General features: G+C 41.5%; 2 protein-coding genes across 2 annotated transcripts in view; both read right to left on the reverse strand.

Annotated features, from left to right (window-relative positions):
- Positions 1-176: 176 nt before the first annotated feature.
- Positions 177-5,255, reverse strand: miox (myo-inositol oxygenase). Its single transcript, XM_079685526.1, has 10 exons — positions 5,092-5,255; positions 4,828-4,908; positions 4,031-4,111; positions 1,981-2,143; positions 1,831-1,898; positions 1,433-1,542; positions 1,049-1,116; positions 892-941; positions 648-760; positions 177-567 (listed from the first exon to the last, which is right to left on the reverse strand). Exons 1-10 carry the CDS (start codon positions 5,107-5,109, stop codon positions 459-461), a joined length of 861 nt encoding a protein of 286 aa, XP_079541652.1. The 5' UTR covers positions 5,110-5,255; the 3' UTR covers positions 177-458.
- Positions 5,256-24,086: 18,831 nt separating this feature from the next.
- adm2b (adrenomedullin 2b) overlaps positions 24,087-27,524 on the reverse strand; it is an 8,269-nt gene continuing 4,831 nt past the window's right edge. The window contains exon 3 of the mRNA XM_079685576.1: positions 24,087-24,227. The gene's annotated coding sequence lies outside the window, so the exon portion shown is untranslated. The remainder of the gene's footprint in view (positions 24,228-27,524) is intronic.

Raw genomic sequence — 27,524 nt, forward strand, 5'->3', positions numbered from 1 at the left:
TTGTGTGTGTTGTTGCACTATGTTAATTCAGGTGTGTGTTTGCAGGTGTTATTTTTGTTTGTTACTGTGATCTTTTGCTCTATCAGTTACACTCCACTTTTCCTTTTTTTATTTCCCAGACATATCAATTCCTCAAATGTACCAATGTACGAAATGAATCTCCAGACAAATTGATGTAGTTTGTTTTTAAATGTTTTTTTTACTACATATTAAAGAATAATACAAAAAAAAGAATTCAGTACATATTTATCTGAAAAATGCAAACATCAGTTTTGTAAATGTACTTATGTGTATAACTTGAATGCCACTATACAATGTATATCATACATTGTATAGGGTACAGGTAATTAATCCAGCTTCAGTGTTAAAAGCAGTGATAGGACAAATCATTCTGAATTTCTCAAGTGTTCACTTTCTGTTTCTATATAGTGCTGCTGTTTAATTCAATGCTGTCTGTTTCACCACTTCAGTATTCCAGGGCAGTACTTGTCGATCAGAGACTGGTAGTACGGCTTCAGCTTGTCGACGTCGGGCAGCTCCGTGGTCTTTGTGTAAAGGTCAAATGCACTGTGGAGAGGATAGAAGATGCCGCTTCAGGTCGGAGCAATGAAAAGGATAACATGCACAGGACAAAGGAAGAGGCTCACTTGAACTCTTGGACCCAGGGCAGCATGCGCAGGTCTTTCTCGTTGCACAGGTGCATGTAGTCTCCGTGGGAGTGCCAGGGGTAGAATGAATGGAAGCGAATCATGTACAACCCCTGCAGGGAGACAGAAAAACAGTATCACTGCTGATGAGGTGGGAAAATATTTGCACCCTTTTTGTCTGCTTTAATTGTTTAATTCCCCAAAACATAACTTAAACAATCATTTAATGTTATAGTATACTGACCTCCTCTGGGATGGAGCAGTTATTGAACTTCAAAACTCTGTAGAGATATTCTGAAGACAACAATGCAAGAGATCATAAACAATATTGAAGAAAAACAAGAACTTCAATGACTTCTGGTGTTCTAGTTGTTTGTTTTGTGTGTTAGAGTGTCTCTGACCATCATGGCCCCAGGACATGTGGACTTTGTCGAGGCCACAGTTTGGCTCATAGATCCCGAACTCAGTACTAAATAGTTTAATAAATAAAAAAAGTCATTACTTAACAGAATAATTCCCATTACTTCTAAGAACAAGTCTTTAGGTGACGTCAATAATTGTAGAACTACAAGTTGTATTGATTTTGGTCGTTATTGCAGATAAATACAAAACATCATTGTGTTTTGGAAAGGCTATGGACTACACATAAAGTTTAAAGGCAACCAAACAGGTCTCAAAAACCTGGCACAGAAAATGTTGCAAAAGTATGGGAAATTTAAAATACACATCCTTGGCTTCAGGGATAGACAATGTGCAGACTGATGATGTGAGATGACAATACTAACTTGTAGTGAGAATTCTTCTCATCTGGGTTATCCATGAAGCTGTTGTCCCTGAACACAATGGAGTTTTGATACTGGCAGCCCACTGGGAAGGTGTCACCTACTACCGCCCACTGGAGAGCACACACACGCAAAGTATGAAATTAGGATTCATTAGGTTCGATGTATATTTTATAAAACATGTAGATAAGGTCAAGGGATTTTGTAATAATGACAAGCTGCTTTGTGGATAAAAAAAATATTGAAGACCCGTCACAGAAAGAATTTGAGTTTCTGGGAAGACAGAACATTTCTTGGAAAAATGACATAACTTAAAAGATGACATTAAGGTACGAGATGAACTCTGGTTTAGCATTGCGGTTGTTCAGAGTTGGAAATTATATACCAGACCATGTGTCTACCTGAGGAACATCCCAAAGAGCCATTGTCTTCCCAACATCATGGATCAGACCTACCAAATGGAACCAGTCTGGGGAGAGACAGTGAATACAGTTATCAAGTATGTTTTTGTACACAGTCTGTGTATTTCTGCTTCTCTCTCAGTATGGTACCATTGTCTGGGTGTGCCTGACGGATGCCCTCAGCAGTCTGGAAGGCGTGGTAGGAGTTGGGGAAATCCACATCAGGATCAGACTCGTCCACCAGCTGGTCCAGAGACATGATGGCGTCCATCATCCCCAGCTTAGTGTGGCTGCAGCCCGTCCACGCAGAGTTCTGCAAAGAGGTACGAGTCATAATAGTGCTGCAGAGGTTCAGTTTCTCCAACTACTACTAGAGCACCTAAAATAAAGATTTTGAAAAAGCTTTATATTTATTTAGTTTTATTTGAGTATTATCCCAATGAATTTTCAAATGATATGTTATAAAAAGCTTCTGTAGATGGTTTACGTTTATTAAAACAGCTAGAGTCCATGTGCAACCAGAGAATACAATACAATACAATACAGCTTTATTTATAGAGCACTTTAAACCTCCAGACCAAAGTGCTGTACAGGCAAATGAACAAAACAAAACATACACAAAGTAACACAGCTCAGCTCACACACCATAAAACAAGTACAAGTAAAAACAATAGACAATTTAAAAGCAATAAAAGCAACGCTCTAAAAGATGTTAATACGCTAAGGAGAAGAGGTGGGTTTTAAGAAGCGATTTAAAAGCAGGCAGTGTGGCGGCCTGTCTGATGTGCAGGAGCAGATCGTTCCACAGTGTGGGAGCCGCTACAGAGAAGCAACGGCCCCCTCTGAGCTTTAACTTGGTTCTGGGAACATTCAGGAGCAGTTGATCCGTTGACCTGAGAGGGCGGTTGTGCGTGTAAGGGTGTAGCAGCTCACAAAGATATGGTGGGTTCATGCCATTTAGGGATTTAAAAGTAAATAAAAGGATTTTGAAATGAATCCTAAAATGTATTGGCAGCAAGAGCGAAGCCAAAATGGGGGAGATGTGGTCATATTTCCGTGTGCCAGTTAAAAGCCTTGCTGCGGGATTTTGCACCTGCTGCAGACGAGCGAGGAAGGACCCACTGACCCCCATGTAGAGAGAGTTACAGTAATCCAGCCGAGTGGTGACAAAGGCGTGGATTACTGTCTCAAACTGCTGTCTGGGGAGGAAAGGTTTTACTTTGGCAAGCTGCCTCTGGTGATAAAAGCTTGTTTTTACCACAAATGTAATCTGACTCAAGTTTTAGTTCACGGTCCATTTTAATGCCAAGGTTCGTAATGGTGGGCTTGGTGTACTGAACCAGGGAACCCAGGTCTACATAGTGGTGCCAATGGTGCTACCAAAACCCATTACTTCTGTTTTTCCTTCATTTAGTTTTAGAAAATTGCACGCCATCCAGGCCTTTATGTCCTCTAGACACTTTAGCAGTGGGCTAATTGAGTAACCGTCCTTCTTTTTTAGTGGGACATAAATCTGGCTATCATCAGCATAGCAATGGAATCAATCAACAACTTTATTAATCCCGTAAGGGGAAATTGGTTATGAGCAGCAGTTTATGTCATGTACACAGGCAGGAACATACAGGAAGAAAACACACAGATACACCCGGGAGCACAGATGTGGATCATTCCAATTTACACTATAAATAGTTCATAGCATCACAATAATAAATAAATAAATAATCAATGCGATGCCGTGCTTTCTAAATATGGACCCAAGAGGGACCAAATAGAGGGAGAATAGCAGGGGGCCTAATACTGAGCCCTGTGCGAACCCATACAGGAGTGGAGCAGAGGATGACTCGGAGTCACCAAGGCTGACAGAGAAAGTTCTGTCCTTCAGATATGACCTGAACCATTCCAGGGCTTTCCCCTCAATGCCCACCCACTTCTCCAAGTGGGAGATCAGGGTGTCATGGTCGACTGTATCGAAGGCAGCAGTTAAATCAATAAGTAAAAGCACAACGCAGTCCCCAGAGTCTCTGAGACCTTCACCTCAGAGAACAGGATGACACTTGTTTGCTTAGCCTGATAAGATCAATCAGTCATAACAGAATTGCACAACATACAAAATCAGTACACTTTAGTTCATTACTGATTTTTGAAAAAAAAAAATTTGCGGCAACGTTACAACTTCTGTTTTTGCTCCTGATTTACTCACCATTTGATTAACAAAGTCCATCGTCTGATGAGTGTGCATCAGTTTATATGTGTTGAACACACGATCAATTAGATCTCCACTCTGAAAAACACACACACACACACACACACACACACACAGACAGACAGACAGACAGACAGACAGACAGACAGACAGACAGACAGACAGACAGACAGACAGACAGACAGACAGACAGACAGACAGACAGACAGACAGACAGACAGACAGACAGACAGACAGACAGACAGACAGACAGACAGACAGACAGACAGACAGACAGACAGACAGACAGACAGACAGACAGACAGACAGACAGACAGACAGACAGACAGACAGACAGACAGACAGACAGACAGACACACACACACACACACACACACACACACACACACACACACACACACACAATAACATGTTCACTATCTCGGTTTATTAAATAGTTTTTCAGTACATTTACATACAATTATTTGTTTGGTTGGCATTTTCTGCATTACTTCATTAATGGAGATTCAGCTCTTTTAAAAAACACTTAGTGATTTTGATGATCAATGTTCGACATTTAGTTACAAGATCTGTAAATAAACTTCTGGCCAACAGAACAAATTAGGGATTATGCTCTGCTAATACAAACAGACTCAACTGAATATCTCTGTCTCTTTTTAGCCTCTTGACTTATTAACCCATTTTGTGCATTTGTCAAAAATAATCGTTCTCACCTCTTAATTAGATCATTTGACCATAAATGCATGCAGTATTGAATAACTATCATGATCTCAAGGGGAGATATAGATGCTTACCTCAAAGTTCCTGTAGCCTTCCTTCTCTTTGGTTTTATTTGTCTTCAAATTCGGCCGATAGGCCAGGGACGGATCTGGACCCTGAGAGCAGAGAAACAGAGAGCAGGAAACATTTTCAGGTTTTACAAAAATAGAAAAACACATATGCTTTGAAAATAATATGAAGTAGTAAATGAGTAAAAGTAAGAAGAGGGTCATTAAATATATTCTAAAAAGTAGTGATAAAATGGAAAGCATATCCTCAATGCATTCAGCCAAACATACCATGTTGATGACCCTCATGGCTGACAGATGATGTGTTATGGTGTGTTGTTCCTCCTGCCTGTATATATCCTGCCGCTTTAAACGCTAACCGCAAAAAGTGTACACTAGTGTCCGGTCACACTTTAACTAAAGCTATCTTAATGGGGTACACCCTGCTGAACCTTGGCCCTGAGTACGTGCGTCGTTGTGTCTGAGTGTGTGTTTGTGTGTGTGTGTTTTTTTTTTTATGTGTATCTTAGAGTGTTTTCTGAAGTCAGCAGTATTACCTGTTTGTACTGATCTAGGATGACTCAGTAATATTTTCTTATTTTTTCATAACCTTCACATTTGTTCAAACAGTACATGTATCATATTTACCTGTATTAACACACATAACAAGAAACTCACACACATATACATAACAGCAACAAAGCTTTCTTGGTTTTAGTTTTATTTCTGGGTATTGACCCCATTACATAACACATACAACAGGATTGTACTGGAGTTCATTTCTTAGTATCAAATGCCCAGGTTCATTGCCTAAATTGATTAGGAGGAAATCTGTTCTGTTTGTTGGACCAGAGTTTACATTGACCAAAGTGTTGAAACAAGCCACAGTTGACACAAAATAAGGAACATTTGTTGACACCTGCCAATTGTAGCCATATTTGAACATTTAAAGTTACACACATTAGCTATCTACTGGACGAAGTTCGGCGCAACTCTCAAATCTGATTGGCCACAACATATTTGCACATCTTTCAAACTTGAAACCTCCAGTATGCACATATGGGCTCAGAATATATGTAATAATGCATATATATGCACATATTTGTTTTCCGTTTAAAACCTCTGAACCTGCAAACACAAACCGCTTTCTGTGCATGGATCGCTGTGCATTCGTGTGTGGGTACTTGTAATTTTTTCTATCGATAGCCAATCAGATGTCTCCTCAATTCTAAGCCAATGACATGAGCGCGCCCCCACGAGGGTAGATTTCTTGCGTTCATGACGTAGCGCTTCATGTACGCATTTTGCGCAGTCCGGAGCTGACAGGTCCATGGAGCCTGCCTGCATGCGCTAATCTCAGGACACCTCCACTGTCAGTACATTGCCACTTTCCGAACAGGAAATGCACGCAAATACAAGCCTTTATATTATTAAGGTACAGCGCCACTTTCCGAACAATTGATGAATGCTTGTGTGTACACAAAAACGGCAGGCAAAACCGTTTTAAATGTGTGTTTCCTGTATGGCGAATACAGCTGCTTTATTTGTCTGTATGAAGTTGTTGTGAGTGTGGAGGGAGCAGCTACAGGTTAGCTTAGCCTTAGCCTAATCGATCAGTGCACTACGAAGCCACTGCTAGACAGTGAACTGTCAACGGGGGGGAGCCCCGCCGGTCATCATCGGCCGATATTCACTCTTAATAGTTTGATCGGTGCTCTCTATAAAGGCCGATCAGGAGAGCTGGATCTGATCGATATGGATATAAACGCGAGTGAAGTGTAACCGGACGCGAGAGAGAGATCAAATCAGCTGTTGAGTCTAACGGAGACACACAGCTCCATGGGAGCCTGCCTGCAGACCTCCACTCTCAGGAAAGTTCCGGTGCAGGTGTTATGCCCCTAATATGGGGAAAATATAAGACAAAGGAAACAGAGACGATGTTAGCTTGCTTCAAGTCTTATGTATTATGCCCGCCAACAACATGGTACACATAGCACGCTGTATAATACAGAACATGGATTCTTGATATAAAACAACCACTAACAATGCGCGTACTGCAAACATACATCCAATTTAACACACAAGATGTCACTTTTTAAATGCACAGTACAAACATACATATCCAAATTAACACCCAAACTCCCCTTCTTGGAGCTAAACTACACTATCATAGCTAGCTGCGCTAGCATAGCTAACGGCGCTCGCAAAGCTAGCATACACAGCTACAACAATTACAGAACCTAGAGAAACCCTCCAAAAATACCTCTAACAACTATCACTATTCACATTAATATTATACACAGTCAGTCTACATATATAACGTTTCTCACGGATGAACTCACCTAATATGGGGAAAATATAAGACAAAGGAAACAGAGACGATGTTAGCTTGCTTCAAGTCTTATGTATTATGCACCCGCGGCAAGCAACACGCGCCCTCTGCTGGACAGACCCGGAAGGTCATCAACCATGACTTATATCTATTACACACTCCCCTTCAAAACAGATGTCGTCCCGACATTCTAATCCACAATATTATGCCTACATGTCAGCAACATCTATAACATTTATTAAACACATACCACGCTCACTGTTCAGTCTGGCAAAAGTGCACACACTCAATTTACACATTTAAGCCCTTGGCTTAGTAGAAAGTCCATCATTGTATGACAAACATATGTTCACAAGCTCTCCGTTTGTTTTTGTTTTTTACAGTCCCTGAATGTATGTTGTGTGTGTGAGTGCTCTACTTCTTGCTGCATATGTGGCCAGAAGAAACGGTCTCGAATATGCATTATTTCAGGCTAAACATGTTTAGTACATTTACCTATAAAGTGCAATGTTACAGTCTGGAACTCTTTTCATACATTTTTTTTTGACCTCCTTTGTCACACATAGTTTCAACATAGTCCGTTGCTACCTTGTTAACAGTTCTGCCTGTGCAGCATGTCCAAGTGAACTACACTCCTTTAAAACAGGTGAGTGAGATATGATTGACTGTAACAGTGTCATGTAATGATATATTGTGTGAAAACACAGCCCATAAATGTATCTCATGTCAACAATCACTTTGAATGTGACCTCTGCCGTCCATTTTCCTTTTTATGTGTTCTTTGAGTGTAATGTATGTGCATTTACTCAGTTCAATGGTGTGCAATGTCACTACCCTCATATCCATAGTACTGCTGAAAGTGGTATGGCGGTACAGTGTGTGTCCATGGCACCTTTAAGTTTGTATGCAGAGGTGGTGCTTTTATGTTGTAGCAGGCTGGTGAGCCAAGCCTATCATATGTGAAGACCTTTGGTCGTCTGCATTGTCGTCGATGCCCTTGAAGCTCCTTACTACTGGGGTCACTTTGAGCAGGTGATGGGACAGCATTCTCCACAGGTAGATCCTCAACGTAGCTGTCATTCTCCACAGGTAGATCCTCAACGCAGCTGTTTTCAACGTAGCTGTCATTCTCCACAGGTAGATCCTCAACATAGCTGTCCTCAACGTAGCTGTCCTCCCCCTCCGGCAAGTACCCAACTTCGTGTGCCATTTCTTGTTCTTTCTCTGGCTCAGCTGACAGGTTTTCCTCAGAGTGTATGCATTCAAGCTCCACAGGTGTACTAGTGCACGCAGGATTCACTGTCTCAGGTGGGCATGGATGTGATTGCTGCTTAAGTGGTGCTAGATAATACTCATCATCCTCTTCCTCCTCCCCTGTTTGCTCCGCTTCCTCATTTCTCTCCACACTCTTTCTCTTTGCACGTGGCTGTACTTGAGTTTCCAGCGGCAGGTTGTCACATGGGAGGAGAAGATTACGATGTAAAACCCTTGATCTCCCTGTCCCTCTCTCAGGTCTGAGTTCATAAACAGGGATATCTTGACTCACTTGACGCACAACTGTGTGAATAGCATCTTCCCAGTGATTTCTCAGTTTGCCAGGACCACCGCGAGGTGTCATGTTCCTGATTAATACACGATCACCAGGCTGTAATACTGAGCTTCTCACCTTACTGCCATAATGTGTCTTGCTTCTCATAGCAGCTTTGTGAGCATTTTCTCTTGTGATCTCGTATGCCTCCTCCATGCCCTGCCTCCACTTTTCCATGTAACGATGATGATTACTGTCCCCTTGCTCCACGGTCAAGTCGAACAGCATATCAACTGGCAACCGTGGAGAGCGTCCGTACAACAGGTTGAAGGGTGAGAAACCTGTTACATCACTACGAGTACAGTTGTAGGAGTAAATCAGTTTATTTAGTGAGTCTTTCCAGTTAGTCTTTTGTCTCTCTGTGAGGGTCTTTAACATCTGGAGTAATGTTCGGTTAAACCGCTCGACCTGTCCGTTTCCTTGTGGGTGGTAGGGAGTGGTTCTCGACCCAGCAACTCCACAGTACTTTTTCAATTGTGTGAACAATTGGTTTTCAAATTCACCACCCTGATCATGGTGTATTCTTGTCGGAAAGCCGAATCTCAGCACATAGTCGTTAAAGATTTTTTCTGCAACTGTTTTTCCTGATTTGGAAGTCGTGGCGTAGGCCTGGGCAAAACGTGTAAAGTGGTCAACAATTACAAGAATATATTCATAACCACCCTTACATTTGTCAAGGTGCAAGAAATCAATTGAGACAAGCTCAAACGGTTGAGTGGTGACAATGTTCGTCAGTGGCGCTCTTGTCTGACGGCTTGGTTTCTTGTGCTTGAGGCACACACATCTCCTCATGACATAATCTTCGATTTCTCGTTGCATGTAGGGCCAGTAAAACCGGTCCCGTACCAAAGATGTAGTCCTGTCTGCACCTTGATGGCCCATTTCATCATGGAGCTCCTTTAATACTGTACTTTTGTGCTTTTCTGGAAGCACAAGCTGTGTTCTGTTTGAAGTTTTCCTGTACAACACTCCACTCTCATTCATCTCCAACTTGTCCCACTCTCTTAGCAGACATAAGATTTGTGAACTGAGTTGTTTGAGTTCTGAGCCTGATGGCTTCTTTTCTGCCAGCTTGTACTGAATCACTGCTCCAACATTGGGATCATTTCTTTGGTCATGTTTGATCTGTCCTATTGTCAATGGAATGATGGATGCGTCTACAGTTAATGCTGCACAACTTAATGAGACACCCATGGACCATGACACACTGGATTCATCCTGGTTCTCCACTGCTTGTGTAGCTGCTCCAATCACATCATATGACATTTCCTCTGTACACTCATCCATGAATACTTCCACGTCCAAAGGCATTCTGGACAGACTGTCAGCATCAATGTTTTCCTTACCAGGACGGTATTTAATTATGAAATGGAAGTCTGCCAGTTCTGCTACCCATCGACAACCTGTTGCATTCAGTTTGGCAGTGGACAGTACATATGTAAGTGGGTTATTGTCACTGTAGACGGTGAAGAATGGTGCATAGTATAGGTAATCACGGAATTTTTCTGTGATTGCCCATTTGAGGGCAAGAAACTCTAATTTGCCTGAGTGTAGATTGTAATTTTTCTCTGCTGTTGTTAAAGTACGTGAACCATAAGCAATCACACGAAGCTTTCCATTTTGCTTTTGGTACAATACTGCCCCCAATCCCTGGTTGGAAGCATCGGTATGGAGGACAAATGGCTGTGAAAACTCTGGGAAACCTAGAACAGGAGGCTGCGAGAGACAGTCTATCAACTGTTCCAATATTAACTGATGCATGTCAGTCCATTTGATGGGTGTGTTGGATGAAAGTCCTCTACTGTTTCTTTTTGTTTTCGTTTTTTTCAGCATTTCAGTTTCTGTAGGTGCTTTAAGGAGGTCATACAAGGGACAGGCAATACGTGAAAAATCTTTGATATACTGCCTGTAATAACTTAATAGTCCCATTATTGCTCTTAACTCACCGATAGTTCCTGGGTGTTTGTTTTTCAGGGCCGTTACTGCAGCAGTATCGGCAGGGTCCACTCTATTTCCCTCAGCAGACACAATTCTTCCAAGGTAACGTACTTGTGTTTTAAACAGGTCACACTTTCTGGGCTTTAGTTTTATCCCATGCTCCCTCAGCCGTTGCAGCACCCTTCTGACAGCATTGATATGATCCTCAAATGTCCTGCTAAACACAAGAACATCATCAAGATATGGCACACATATTTCATCCCTTAAGCCCTCCAAGCACTCTTCCATGCAGCGCTGGAATGCTGCAGGGGCATTCATGAGTCCAAACGGGATTCGTACCCACTCATAAAGGCCCCAGGGGGTCACAAAGGCTGTTAGGTGTCTACTGTCTTTGGCCATGAAACCCTGGTGGTATGCCTTACCCTGGTCCAGCAGTGAAAAGAGTGTGTTTCCTCCCAGGTTATCCATAATGTCCTGTACTCTGGGGATGGGATGGCGATCTGAGTGGGTTTTCCTGTTGAGCTCCCTGTAGTCAATACATAAACGTAGAGTTCCGTCCTTTTTTCTTACGCAGACGATTGGAGAGGAGTAGGAAGACATGGACTTTTCAACCCACCCTTGTGCTATCAAGTCCAGTAAGTAATCTTTCATCTCCTTGTATAAGGGTTTTGGAACAGAGCGGTAGGCTCTTGACACTGGCTCAGCATCTTGTAGTGAAATCTTCATTTGCAAGTTTTCCACACAGCCTATGTCGTCATCAGACTTGGAAAATGAGTCTGATTCTTCTCTTAGCATCTGACTGACTATTTGTCTCTGGTGTTCATCAAGGTGAGTCAAATCCACAGGAGGATCCCACTGCTCATGCACAGGGGGGCTTTCACTGGAGATCTGGGCGTTGACATGGTGGATTGATGCAGCAGGTTTTTGGTCTGTTTTAAATATGTTTGCAGGATATACTGATCTGACTGACTGTACAGTTCCAATAATAGTTCTTGCTGCCATCGTAATGTCATGATTTGTTGTGTTTTGCACACTAACAATAATTCTTGGGACTGTATCTGCCTTCACGGACACAAGAGTATCACAAAACTCTAATCCTTCAGGCCATTGTGGGTTCTCATTTGGCTCAAAAACCAGAGTTTTATCCTCTTTGAAAAATGGAGCCTGTACTCGACACTCGAGTTGAATGGAGTTACGTTTAGGCACACTAACTCTCTCATTTGCTGTTCTTACGTTATAGTCACATGTCTGTCCTACACTCACAGCATTAATAAAGGCTTTTGCTTTGTTTTTTCGAAGATGAGGAAAGGCAATTTTTACTGCCTGTACAAGCTTCTCTTTATCCCCATGTCTTTTCTGGCCTGGCTGACTGGCTATCACAAGGTGCTCAATGACATTAAAGCCAATAATGGGACACTGCTGTTGGTTACCTTTTAGCACTAGCATGGGTATTAGCAACTCGGTATCACTTGCAGTAAGTTTAAAGGACACTTCAAGCCAACCAACATATGGCATTTCTGTACCATTGGCCGCTTCAATTTGTAAAGAGTCTATAGGGTCAATTAGCTCTGCTACATCTCTTAGCGGTACATCAGTTAGATGGCTTTCTTTCCATACCTCATCTATAGCACAAATTTGTGAGCCTGTATCCCAGAGGGCCTGAGTTTTCTGTTCGTGTAGGAAACACCTGATGAGGCACTTTTTCCCTACTAACTCTCTCACAGTAGCTGTTTTTTCTTTTGCAATATTTTGTTTGTGCTTGGATTTGTCATGTGACTGTGTCGCTTTCTTAATACCTGAACATGTGTATGTCTTACAATGCCTTTTGTGTGCAGGCCAATGGTTCTCCTGACATTCTTTAGAACAATACAGTGTAATTTTGCAAGTTGAACAGTATTGTAGTTCCCTACTCTTTTTCTCTTCATTGCAATTTGCACAAGATTGGGACTTATCTGTGTGGCCGGTTGCTGCATGTCCCATGGGAGCAACCCCTCTTAGTTTAAAGGGCTCCGCCTAGTGGGTCCCTCTACCCTCTGTGCCTTACAACCTGCTCTGAAATGTTCACTGCTTCCACACCTAAAGCAATGCTGACAGTACTCTTCGCCTGCATGAGTACAGGAAACACACCTAGGTCGGGGGCGTGGTGCTGGGTAGTATCGCTGCGGTGCATACCCTTGTTGAAACTGAGCCGTTTCTCTTACTCGTGCCGGGTGGAATGCCGGTCGGTACTCCTGCACTGCTGCTGGTGGCTGCCGGTGGTACACGCTGTTGGCATTGAATTCAGCCCTATAGGGAGAGGGTTGTTGGGGTGAAAACACAGGATAAGGGGTGGAAATATTAGCTGGTTCTCTGCTTGGTGAGGGATGCTGTGGGGGTGCAGATGTGGCCGTTTGGATCGTTTCTCTGATTTGGGAGACCTCAGCTCTCAGGGCTTGCAACAGCACCATGTCAGAGCGCATTCCTTTGATTTCTGACAGCAGATCAGTGGGCAGAGTAACTGTGTTTTGCTGGCTGGTGCTTTTCATTTCCACCGGAACTTCAGTGGACTTGACTGTATTCACATTTGTTACTCGTGATGGGGCAGCAAGTTTCTTTTTATCCTGTCTCTCTTTTTCATTGGTGTACGCAATGTTCACTTTCTCCAGCAGCAGCTCATCCGAAGTACTTATCTGCATGAGGAGAGGCTGCAGGTCACTTTTAATATTGTCATTCTGTAGACCAGTCAGGACAGTATGCATGAAGAGACTCTGGACTAGTGCTGGGTCATATTTTAGGTTTGACTCGGCTTCTTGAGAAGCAAACAGGATTTTCTGTCTCATGTCCATAGTTCTAATCAGGAAGTTTTGAGGCGTTTCTTTACTACTCTGAACCTCAGAGGTGAGTTGTTTGTATAACTCTGTGGCACCTTTCTCCTGGTAATGAGACCTGAGAATTCGGCGAAGGGCAGGCAGTGTAAGGTTTTCCTTCCCTTCAAGGTAACTCCGTAACTGCAGGCCTGGTGTGATGGCACGGATTACAGCATCAATGATCTCTGACTCTGGGTAGCCCTTACTAAAGCCATTTTCAATTTGTCTGGCCAGACTAGAAAATGTGAGCCTATCTTTTTGTCCTGGCTCGCCTATTTGGCCTGCGATCTTAAGATCTTTGCGCCACATAGAACTACTGGGGAGTACTTGGGCCAGATTTCTTTCTGGGGGGCTGAACCCGGCAGGGTGGTTCATGCTTGTGTTCATTAGGTCATGCATTGCATTTTCTTTTTCTTGTAATGACAACCTTAGTGCCTCTACCTCCTTCTGGAGATCTTCCCTTTTGACACTGTCATGTACATTTGTTGTAATTTTGGCTTTGTCTATGATATCCTGCACATTAAGAAGTTCGGACATGCCTTCATCCTCTAGCTCGGCCATTTCTTCACGTTCATTATGCTCTGTGACATGAGAAATTAATTGACTGCGAGATTTACCAGTCACATGCACATTATCCGGTCCTGAAATCTCCAGTTCATTGCACACTTTAATCAGTTGTTCTACAGTCAGTGTATACAATGCACCTGTAATGTCCAGCTGCAGCTTCTCCAATTCAGCCTCCATTGTATCAGAGAAGTGGGCAGAAATAGCAAATGAGGGTTTATCTTACTTAATTAGGTTGTTTTGCTGCTCCCTAGTGGTGACTTTTCACACTTCAGGGTGCAGGTTACCAACGTTGTCTGAAAACGACCTCGACTGCCTTTCCAAGCTCCTTTCTCCGATGACTGGGTTGTTTAAGGGGATAATTGATCAGAGGATTCCACTAACAACTCAGGGATGGTCCTCAAATCAAATCTCCCAGCAGCGCCTCCAAATGTTATGCCCCTAATATGGGGAAAATATAAGACAAAGGAAACAGAGACGATGTTAGCTTGCTTCAAGTCTTATGTATTATGCCCGCCAACAACATGGTACACATAGCACGCTGTATAATACAGAACATGGATTCTTGATATAAAACAACCACTAACAATGCGCGTACTGCAAACATACATCCAATTTAACACACAAGATGTCACTTTTTAAATGCACAGTACAAACATACATATCCAAATTAACACCCAAACTCCCCTTCTTGGAGCTAAACTACACTATCATAGCTAGCTGCGCTAGCATAGCTAACGGCGCTCGCAAAGCTAGCATACACAGCTACAACAATTACAGAACCTAGAGAAACCCTCCAAAAATACCTCTAACAACTATCACTATTCACATTAATATTATACACAGTCAGTCTACATATATAACGTTTCTCACGGATGAACTCACCTAATATGGGGAAAATATAAGACAAAGGAAACAGAGACGATGTTAGCTTGCTTCAAGTCTTATGTATTATGCACCCGCGGCAAGCAACACGCGCCCTCTGCTGGACAGACCCGGAAGGTCATCAACCATGACTTATATCTATTACACAGGCTGCACTCTCAGGACACCTCCATTGTCAGTACAGGACAATGTACACCGAATGGAAGTTTTCACATCACAATGGAGACTCATCACGGAGGTGATGAGTCCGCCCACCGTGCACTTTGGGTCGGCCTTGGTCAAGCCCTTTTGACCCCCCCCCCAGCTTGGAGGAATGTAACGGGAGTTGACAAGGGACTCTGCCCGCCTCACGAGTGCCTATTTTCGGACACTTTTTTTCACTTTCCCCCCTATTTTCCCCGGTTTTATTATTATTATTATTATTGGCTATTTCACCCGGTTTTACCATACCCTGAAAAATGCTTGAGGGTGGGATTAATATAAACCTCTTTGGGGGGGGGGCATTTTATGACAGGCCTGGCCATCACAATATGCCCCCCCTTGCTATCTTACAAAATAAAAGTGTCACATACATGAAACTTGCTCCATGTATTGGTACCAGTCCTAGAACCATACCCTGAAAAATGCTTGAGGGTGGGATTAATAGAAACCTCTTTTGGGGTGGGGTGCATTTTATGACAGGCCTGGTTGCCACGATATGCACCCCCTGTGTGTGTGCTCTTGCTTAAGACAACACATCCCTGTACATAGCTTTTAATTAGACACTAAATGATCAGTGTAAACACAGTCAGACGTGATAAATAACATCCGAGTACCGCACAATCTAGACAAGTTATTTGCAGCACCCTGTGGCACGTTCAATTTAGCTGACTAACCTTTGACAGCATACATCATCACAATTCACCCCAAGGGAGGATTTTAATACTTTCTTCCATTACAGAGCATTTATTATGTCTCATTGAAGTAGGTATTAAGGAGTTTAGATTACTTATCCCCTGGTTGCTGAGAGTTGAGTGAACAAACTGAACATGCAAGTCATGTTAGGGGATATCTAATCCATCATCAAGTTACAGAGACTACATGAAGGTATTTTTTACTGAACACTTAATAATTCCCTATGCTAATAATAGTTGCATTGGTTGAAATGACAGTGGACAGTTAATGATGGTTCCTTCGGGGCATTATGTGCATCCAGGGCACAAGTACGGTTGGTCCACTGGACGTCTTTGTACGCATTGGTGGTGGTACCACCGCTGACAAATGTCACAGCAAATCTGAGAAAACAATAAATACTTGTTATATAAGGTATGCATTATGGGATTTTTTTATGATAATAGAATATCTCTAATATATTTCCCACTAACATTAACCATTCCTTCAATTATCAAAATCTTTCAAAAACATAAATGTTGTGTTATGAGAAAGAAATACATTTTCAACAAAAATGTATGGAAAAACAAGCAAAACATTCATCCTTTATCAGTTAATGCTGAAGATGCCAAATATAGTAGCAATTACCAACGCAAATGTTATGTTGATAAAGTCTGGAAAAATATTTCTGCTAATTTTCTTTATTTGTAATGTGCAATAGGAAATGAATGTTCTTCATCCTGCTCCTCCTTCCCACAGTAAAAGCCTGCTTAGATCATCTGTTGAGACAAAAAGTAATCAATATCTTCAGATTAACCACATTGCAGATTTGGGGTCAAGGTGATTCATTCCAATTTTTGACTAAAAGGTCAATTATATAAGGACAAATTTGTTTTGGTCTTTTATTATTTTGTGTGAAGAAAAGGCAAAACACACACAAACACATAGATTTTCTAAATTATTCAATCTGAGCACAGCAGAGCCATCTGCTCCTTCTTTCACGCTCTCCTTACCCTCTGTAGAATGGGAACCTGCACAATATCATTACAAAACATCCAAAAACTTCTTTCGCACAGTACACATCAATTTAATTTTGGTTCTCATGGTTCTTTTGTTGTTCATCACATGTATTAGCTTTACAGCTTTGATTATAATAAGTTCAAGGTAAAGATTAACTGAGGATATCAGTTAAAAGTAATACACACCAATGAGCACATTGAAAAGAGGAAGATGGAGAAATCTCACATCTTAAATAAACCGCAGAATTGAAAGGGTGTGTTAGAGTGTGACGTGTGTAGCCTATATGAAATTGCAGTTCAAGATGCCTGCCTGCGATGCTTCATATGTTATCTGTATAGTTTGGAATTGAGATACACAATATACTGTATGTAGTGACTATTTACCCTAATCTATACTTAAGCCACTTTGTTGCTTTTAAAACCCTGATAATGTCCCTGGTTAATATTAACCCAACAGTACCAATGGTCCAAGCAGTGATACAATACAACAATTTGCATGGCACATTATTAATATACTAGGTTATTGATACATACTTATGAGATACAATTAATAAAAGTAACTACATGAAGTCATTGACAATGTTGAGAAAAAAGGTAACAAACCAGATTCTCTGAGGAGAGAAGTAGCAATGTCCAGCCTCAGCTCGTGCACTGCCTTCTGTGAGGTTTCAAACTCAATTGCCTCTCCCAGTAAAATCTTCTATGCAAACTGAAGAGAACTCTGATTAGTATATGGACTGCATGGTCTATGATTTTACCCTCAAATGGAATACAGACAAATGACCCAACAGATTTAAAGAATGACATGTTGTATATGCGTAGTTTGACACAATTCAATACATCTTTGATCAAGATGTATAAAAGCAAGTCAAGATATTCAGTCTAATTGCTACTGAATTTGAGTTTGAGAGTAATGTTTGGGTAAATGCATTTCACACTCACTTTTAAGGCCAGGACACCACAGGATGTGCTGTCTTGTTGGCGATTATGGGGGAGGGTGCTGCATGTCCACCTTGACACCTTGCAGCCTTTCATCCTCATAAAGGCTCTACAGTATGTAGATAGTACATTTGTCAAGATGCACCACATCATTGTCAAAAAACTCATACAACACCAGAACTAGTACACTGTATCAAATGTACCTTGTAGACTGTAGGCACACCCTCATTTTGCCTTTCCCTTCTCCAAGTGGATCCAAGAAGAGGGTTTTCCGCTCATGGGGGTACATTACCTTTTATTATTCACATGGAAACACAACATGCATTAGGCAGGAACCATACACTAGGCAGGTACGATGTAGGATATTGTTTAGATGTTATCAATAATAAGTGACGGCATGTATGTGTGGCCCGGTTATCTTGCAAATCACTAATTATATATGGTGTATACAGCACTATAGATACAGATTGGAGCTTAAAATATGCTCCTATTCTCACCACCAACATCCAGTGATGGTTCTCGTTCACAATTCCCACGATGACTGTGTGTGCCATTGGATCAACCTGAGAGTAGTTGCAAAAGTATTACATTCCTGTTGAAAAACACACATTTGCAAAATTTACAAATGCAAAGTCATTCCAATCATGTACATACCCGGATTCTTCCAAATTTGTGTTTCCAGATGGCGGTCATAGCGTAGCTGTCAATAACAGCTGCTTGACCGTCATTGCACTGGTTAAATCTTCTTACAATGAGTGTAAGGTAGGCATTGATCACCTATGAGAAAAATTATCACAATATATTAAAAAGAGGCATGTTTACTGTAATACTATCCACTACATTGTTGTAACGTCACTGAATTTCCTTTTATGATTTAAGTCGATAAAACTGTAATACAATGTTTTGTGACTCATTAAAACAAATATTGCCCATTAGGGAACGGAATTATATAAAATATAAATTATAATGTGACAAAGCAATACCTCACTCTCTAGCTCCTTGTTTGGACCAGTGTTTGTGATGTCCCCAAAAAAAAGTTTGTATGGCCCTATTTTTGAAAGGAGGACGTGTACATCCTTCCCAGCCCTACACATCTGAAAAAAATACATGAATGCACCAACCATGTTATAGTTAAATAATTAGTTCATGTTTACATAATTACTATTCAAATGTAGCAAATCAATATCAAAACACCTACATTTGTCAATTAGAGTGACAGTATTTATTGGAGCAGATGAGGCTGGCGCTGATGGAGCAGCAGGTGGGGCTGATGGAGCAGCAGGTGAGGCCGATGGAGCAGCAGGTGGGGCTGATGGAGCAGCAGGTGGGGCTGATGGAGCAGCAGGTGGGGCTGATGGAGCAGCAGGTGAGACTGATGGAGCAGCAGGTGGGACTGATGGAGTAGCAGGTGGGACTGATGGAGCAGCAGGTGGGGCTGATGGAGCAGCAGGTGGGGCTGATGGAGCAGCAGGTGAGACTGATGGAGCAGCAGGTGAGGCTTTTTTTAAAAACTTTACCATCCTCCGATAGCAGATCAGCACTTTTCCCCTCTAGTGCTGTAATTTGGAAAGGGCCAAGGAAGTTTGCCTCAAGCTTGCCACCTTTTCTTTGTTGGCTCCTCACATTCTGTCGCCACACCTGGTCACCTACTCTGAAGTGGCATTTAGGAATGCCCTTTGTCAAGCGCTCCCTGGTGCTTTTTTCCTGCTTGGAAATATTGCCATGGAGAGTGTCCTTGATTTCCTCAAGGTTTTTAACGCCCTGGGAAACCTTTTCCTCAGCCACAACATCCTCAACACTGCTGTCTACCTGTGAATAAATGTTTTGATATTCCTTCAGTAAATGTTTTTCTACATTAACTTGATGTACCTTAAGTTATATTGAGACGTGTTTACCAACCATGAAGTTTTCTGGCATCTCCGTTGGATACCGAGCCTCTCGGCCAAACATCAAAAAGTATGGTGAGAACTTAGTTGTCATCTGCTTTTTTTTTCTCAAGCCAAACATGACTGCATCTAGGTACTCATCCCAGTCTTCTGGTTTGTCTGCCACCAGCTTCCTGAGAGCTCTAAAAAAAAAAAATTGAATTTGTACTGATAATAGGCATTATATATACTGTATATATATATATATATATGGTCCAACTGGCATTTGCCTCACCTTTGTATGGTGCCGTTCATCCTCTCTACCAGCCCATTGGTTTGAGGGTGATAGGGCGAACAGAGACTTCTCTGAATCCCCATCTTGGCACATACATTCTTGTTGATCTGTAAATATAAAGAACATTGTATAACGTTTTATATAGATGAAAACACAACTACAATATTTTTGCAAAAAATGTTTAAACCATTTTCAAAATTACCGCATTGACAAACTCTCTTCCTTGGTCAGTCAGGATTCTTTTTGGCACCTCAAACTGATGGAAAAACTTCACAATGCATTCTGTCACCTCAGTTGCTGTTTTGGTTTTCAGAGGATATGCTTGCGGCCATTTTGTGAGGTAGTCTACCATAACGCAAATGTATACATTCCCACTATTGGTAGTTTTTAACCTGCCAATCAAGTCCATGCCAATGAGCTCAAATGGATGTTCAACCTTGAAAAAAAGGACAAATAATAATTATACATTTTATTCTGGATATAATGTTTGTGAGCATGTTGTGTAGGGAAAATAATTCTGCTCAAATCAATCAGAGCTTTCTTCCTTTCTACATTATCTGCTGAGATGGATGTGATATATGTGAGGTAAATGTGTTTTGTGATACAACAACAGACATTGATTTTGAGAATGTGGTAAAAAATATTACCTTTATTGGGGTATATTCCACCTTCTGTTTTATAGGATGAGCAGCTGCCTGGCACACTGCACATTCTGACACCTGTTCAAAACACATACACAGGTTAACTATCTGAATACCTTTTTCTGTCAGTTCACACAGGACCAGACCAAATAGAAAAGGTTCTTACATTTCTGTAATTTAAGGAAATAATACATAAACTTAAATGCAAGTTGGCAGGGTATTTAACTTTATCTGCGATAAGCTGAAGCTATAAAAAGTGAACAGCTTGCTTATCAGCAGTTGCAGTGCTTACCCATTTATGTATGTCAAAAGACATCCCAGGCCAAAATAATCTTTTCAACATGGCGTCTCTGGTCCTGTGTTGGCCAGTATGAGCACCTGTGGCGCTATCGTGGAAATCTAGAAAGATCGCGTTTGCCTCGTCCGCGCCTCTGACCACTTTGGTCTTGGTGGCCTTACCCTTCATGTAATACAGGGCTCCATCTTTAACATAAATTGTAATATTCGTTGACATCAAATAAATGACAGTTATACAATCCGCATATTGACTACACAAGTTTGTGGGGTGTCTTTGAATAGGCTACTTAAACAATCAATCAAAAACTCACCATCCAGGACATAAGTGGAAGCCTTTGTTCTTATTTCATTTGTACATGTCTTTGTGCTGTCTAGCGGATACTGGCCTTTGCGCTTGTAATCGACAATGGTTTGGTACAAATTGTTATCCATTTTACCAGAGCAAGCTTCACGATGTAATTGTCGGCTGTACCACAATTGGTTTTCGCGCCGTCAGGACTGTGGGACGCGGGAATGAGTGGGGTGCAAGTTGCTTGTGTTGTTAATGCGCAAAATTAATCCAGTAGACAGACATGTGCGCATATATAAGATAATTTCCTGCAATACATTCTTTCTTGATCTGGGCTATAATAAGGGGAGACTGCAAGGTTTCTTATATTAAACTTTGCCTATAAAAATCTAATAAATCTTCAAAATGAATGTTTATTTTATGTGTGATAATGTACACAATTTTAGTATGGATAATATGTCACTTTATTTCATTCAACATGTATTCATTTAATTTAATTTCAAACCTTTATTTATCCAGGTGTATCCCATTGAGATCATTGATCTCTTTTTCAAGGGAGACCTGCTCAAGTAGGTTCCACATGAAACATAAACAAACATAAACAGAACAACAAAAGGACATTTTACACCATCATTACAGGGATTACAATTTACATAACTATCCACATGAACAGGTACCAACAGCTTCCGATTGAGTAGCATCCAACCGAGCTTTAAAAACATTTAGTGGCACCAGATTGCTCAGTTTCCATTTCAATTGCAGACTGTTCCAAGACAGTGGACATCTAAATGCTATCTTCACTAAGACAGTCCTGGCAGTTGGCACATTTAATAAAACTACAGCATGCGATCTCAGGCATGGCCCGTTGGCATGGCCAGGCCTGTCATAAAATGCACCCCCCCCCCAAAAAGAGGTTTCTATTAATCCCACCCTCAAGCATTTTTCAGGGTATGGTTCTAGGACTGGTACCAATAAATGGAGCAAGTTTCATGAATGTGACACTTTTATTTTGTAAGATAGCAAGGGGGGGCATATTGTGATGGCCAGGCCTGTCATAAAATGCACCCCCCCCCAAAAAGAGGTTTCTATTAATCCCACCCTCAAGAATTTTTCAGGGTATGGTTCTAGGACTGGTACCAATAAATGGAGCAAGTTTCATGAATGTGACACTTTTATTTTGTAAGATAGCAAGGGGGGGGGGGCATATTGTGATGGCAAGGCCTGTCATAAAATGCACCCCCCCCCCAAAAGAGGTTTCTATTAATCCCACCCTCAAGCATTTTTCAGGGTATGGTTCTAGGACTGGTACCAATAAATGGAGCAAGTTTCATGAATGTGTGACTTTTATTTTGTAAGATAGCAAGGGGGGGCATATTGTGATGGCCAGGCCTGTCATAAAATGCACCCCCCCCAAAAAAAAGAGGTTTCTATTAATCCCACCCTCAAGCATTTTTCAGGGTATGGTTCTAGGAATGGTAACAATAAATGGAGCAAGTTTCATGAATGTAACACTTTTATTTTGTAAGATAGCAAGGGGGGGCATATTGTGATGGTCAGGCCTGTCCTAAAATGCCCCCCCCCCCCCCAAAAGAGGTTTCTATTAATCCAACCCTCAAGCATTTTTCAGGGTATGGTTCTAGGAATGGTACCAATAAATGGAGCAAGTTTCATGAATGTATCACTTTTATTTTGTAAGATAGCAAGGGGGGGCATATTGTGTTGGCCAGGCCTGTTATAAAATGCACCCCCCCCAAAAAAAGTGGTTTCTATTAATCCCACCCTCAAGCATTTTTCAGGGTATGGTTCTAGGACTGGTACCAGTAAATGGAGCAAGTTTCATGAATGTGTGACTTTTATTTTGTAAGATAGCAAGGGGTGCATAGCGTGGCAAAAATATGCTGACAAAGACTATGTAACATAAACATATATTTTGATTATTAGATGACAACTATGTAAAATTAAACAATACATTTTAATGCACGTTTATACAGACAGGACGTAACAATAATAATAAAAAGAAAGATAAAAAAAAAAAAAAACTGGAAAGGAAGTGACGAATTAATTTTGACACCACTACAGTACCATCAAATACGGAGCGAAAAGTTAAACCAGAATAATCAAGACTATATGAGCTACCACTAAACAACTCACAGTCTGAAAATGACCATTAATAAAAACCCTGAACGTTTACTTTTCGTTTTAAACATCGTTTTAAGGTGTAAACGTGTGATTTAGAAATGCGCGTTCCCGTGACAAGGGGTGCATTTCATGACGGGGGTGCATAATTTGACACAACACCGGAAACACTTTTTCCCATTGACTTACATTGGGAAAGAATGATCTGTAACTCGTTGGATAATTATTTTTAAATAAAATAAACTACCCAGTATGAACGTTTGTATAGCCCTTATTAAAAACATTCGTTCCTCAAGTTTTAAAAATCTGCTATTAACGTTATTCTGAGAGTTATTTCCCTCGGCATTATGAACGCGCATCTAACCCACGGGACCGCGCCGCCCGGCACGTTCATTTGACATGTTCAGTACTACATGAGTTTGTCTTTACCCATGGATGCACAATAACAACAGACCATATCGCCTTACTGCCATCCCACGGAGCTTTAATAATGGATATATTGCATGGATACAGGAAGAAAGCCCTCAGTTTATGTTTATGTTTATTTTAGAAATGTTTTGGCACATTTGTTCCTATTCTGATAATGGTATATTGCAGGATATTTAAGTCTCCCATGTACTTTTTAAATTAATAATAGTATGTTCATCTTGATGTTTAACTTGTAATATTGTAATCATCTTAGTTAGAAATGCTGTTTCCACCCCATCCTCTGCTGCTGAATGATTTTATATATTGTTACTTAAAGTGCTTGTCTTTGATATTATAATGATTACAGCAGAAAGTCAGTCTTTGTGAGATTTATTTGTTCACATTTTTCCCAGCCACAAGATGATGTTCATTGGAGGCCTCAAAGCTGGGTGAAGGTATTGATGCACGGATCAATGCAATCCTTTACAACATTATTCCACTATGGTTGGGGATGTCTGTAAAAAAAGGAGAAATAATCTTAAACCAAATAAGTGTCGCAATATAGGGAAACAAACTGACAAAAACATCAATTAGATCAGAATACATTTACATTGTTACAGCAGAAAAGAGCCAAAGACAGCCTAATGTTACTTAAAGTATGCATAAACAAAGTATTGGTTACCAAGTGGTTTCATGTACAACCCACACAAGTATCATGCTAAATGAAGCTCTGTTGCTTTGATATCACTAGATCCTGAGCGTAATATAAAAGTACATAACGATTGATGTGTAATTTAGCATAATTTACTAGCTAGCCGTTAGCTGCTAACTGCCGCCTCGTTAATATAAATCCAGTACCATATGCCTTCATGAACGCGCGGTGCTGTTACGTTTACGCAAATTCACGTGCTTGATGTGAACGAGCCTTTTGGGCGGCGTGGTTAAAGTTGCGCATGCTCTATGACCGCACATACGGGTACTTCTCAGGCATGCCGGGTAATCTGTGACGTTTCGCTCTCTCAAAAGTTGGGTCATTTTGTCATCAGAGCAACTCTCATAGGAATGAATTAGACCCCGCCTCCCACGCTGTATCCAGTTCTTATTATACATCCATGCTGCAGACTCGCTGTTTGAGGGCTTGATAGCCCACTCCCCCTCCACACCGCTCCACACTCGTTGGTTTGGAACAGCCCTCAATATGGCGGACACTCCGCGTGAACGCGCAAACGGAGGGGTAGGGTGTGGGGGTAGGGGGTAGGGGGCGATTTGGGAATGGGCCGAAGTGTCATGAACGCAAGAAATCCTACCCTCGTGGGGGCGCGCTCATGTGATTGGCTTAGTCTGGAAGAGACATCTGATTGGCTATAGATGAGAGAAATTACAAGTACGAATCGGGTGAGCGTCAGGGGAGTCTCAAAAAACCCACACACGAATGCACAGCGATCAATGCACAGAAAGCGGTTTGTGTTTGCAGGCCGAGGTTTTAAAAGGAAAACAAATATGTGTGGATCAAAAATACACATTTAAAACTTTTTTCTGTGTTTGGATTTTATTTACATGTACAGTATATGAAACGGAACACATTTGTGTGTGCATTGAAAAACACAAGTGTGGATCCGGAAATACAAGTGTGAATCCTTCTGTGTGCATGTGTGTATTATGAGACTGTTCTGAGCCCATATGTGCATACTGGAGGTGTCAAGTTTGAAAGATGTGCAACAATTACATTAAACCCTAATCTCTATGAACAGGTTGATTAAACTGCAGAGCAGCTAGCAACCTGTATAACCACCTCTTACTCAAAGCGGCAGCGGCCTAAATGATGTATAACCTTAAACCTAAATATAGTTATAACTGATGAGTTATCAAAACATTCGCACTCTTTACAGTTGTCATTAATAGGTTGATAACTCTAAAGTCAAAATATTTTTTTACTAGGCCCTTAATATGTAACATTGTATTTCTGCTGCAGATATGGGCATTTCAACCTGGGGGTCAATGGGGATTGTTCCCCTTTTGAAGCCAGCCTCAAGTGGCCATTCAAGGAACAGCAGTTTTAGGATCCTCAGCTCTGGTTATGTGTGTGTGTGTGTGTGTGTGTGTGTGTGTGTGTGTGTGTGTGTGTGTGTGTGTGTGTGTGTGTGTGTGTGTGTGTGTGTGTGTGTGTGTGTGTGTGTGTGTGTGTGTGTGTGTGTGTGTGTGTGTGTGTGTGTGTGTGTGTGTGTGTGTGTGTGTGTGGGGGGGGGGGTGCAGTAGTAGCCTAGATTGATAATCATTATCACTACCTTGTTGTAAAGAACATTTTCCGATCATAAGCCATTATGACATTAAAATGTACACTCACACTTGCACCTCACACTTCTGTTGACCGATACGACACGTGAAAGTTTGACTGGAGTTTAATTCAACATTGCTGCTAATATAAAAACAAAGTATTAGATGAAAGCCAAACATAAGGTGCACAAAAAGACACTTGTACCTTATCAGCCTGCTCACATGAACATGAAGTTAGTGGAATATTTACAGCAAAAATGATCTCATTAAGTTAAGCTTAAATAACATATTTTGAAAAATGTAAGTCATACTGAATGTAAAGGAGAAAAAAGTGCTTTCATGCATTCCTATTAGCATTTAACTACTGACACTGTTATGCTTAACTAAAGCACAAAGAAAAGACTATAAGGTTTAAATAACACTTAGATTCACAGTGATAATTAATATGGATAGTTTGAAGGCACTACATTGCAAGGCCGAACACATGATTGAAAAATTTAAGGCTGAAGAAAATACTTTGAAGTGGCAAAAATCATAATGATGCACCATACAGATAATGCTTTTACACGCTATGAGACAATCTATCTTCTAAGAAGCGCCCGACGATAATGGATTAGGTTTAGTGGTTATTTTGGCTAATTGTCTGCTCAGTGGGGTTTTGGGTGAAAGGTTAACAGTGTTTGATTGGAGGTTATTCTGGGTTTATGTTCGCACTACAGTAAATCTACTTGTTAGCGGAAGCAGATGAAGGTGCTTTTGAGAGGCAGGGTGGATTAGCTCTGAGCTCAAGTAGCTTCAGATCAGCAGGATCACCAATGATGACGATAGTAGCCATTAGTCATGTAGGCCAGTTTGATAGAGGCTTCTGTCATTCACAGTTTTCCTTGTTAACATATAAAGTGTCCAAATCAATGGTCTGTCATCAATACTAAAACTCCTAGGATTAGTTTCACTACATTTAGGCCCCGCCCACACGGAGACGAAAACAAACCGAGGTCGATATCTAAAAAGTCTTCCGTCCACACGGAATCGGCACAAGAAACGTGTCCGTCCACACGAGGCCGCTCGACCCGGTGGAGACGCTGTAGTACATATGCCGGGCCTGTAAGTGGCGCTGTACTTCCGCCTCAAAATACACTAAAAGCAGCGAATAAGACCCCCGAGCATGGTTGCCATGGTTGCCCTTCTGGTTATTCTCCACCACGGAGAACTACATTTTAGCAACATGTAGTTCATGTAGTTCTCCATGTCCACTTGTGGCTGATGGTTGTGGTAGAGGAGCTGTAGATGTTGCACTAACATCTGTAGCATGGTTAGTAGCGTCTGGAGCACGAACGCAACCCTGTGATCCGCCATTGCTGTTGTTGGCGAAACGCATCAGCAACGACACGGGTGGCGCGGGGGTGAGAAGGAGAGGTGGGGAGAGGCCGGGCTATGATCGTTTAGGGCGTACACACGGTGCTGCAAGCGCTACGTTACCAGACCTTCCCACTTTGGGATGCGTTATCGTTTGAGGGCTCCGTTTCTGCGGTTCCGTT

The sequence above is a fragment of the Notothenia rossii genome, assembly GCF_949606895.1.
Source record: "Notothenia rossii genome assembly, chromosome: 5".
Taxonomy (NCBI): Eukaryota; Metazoa; Chordata; class Actinopteri; order Perciformes; family Nototheniidae; genus Notothenia; species Notothenia rossii.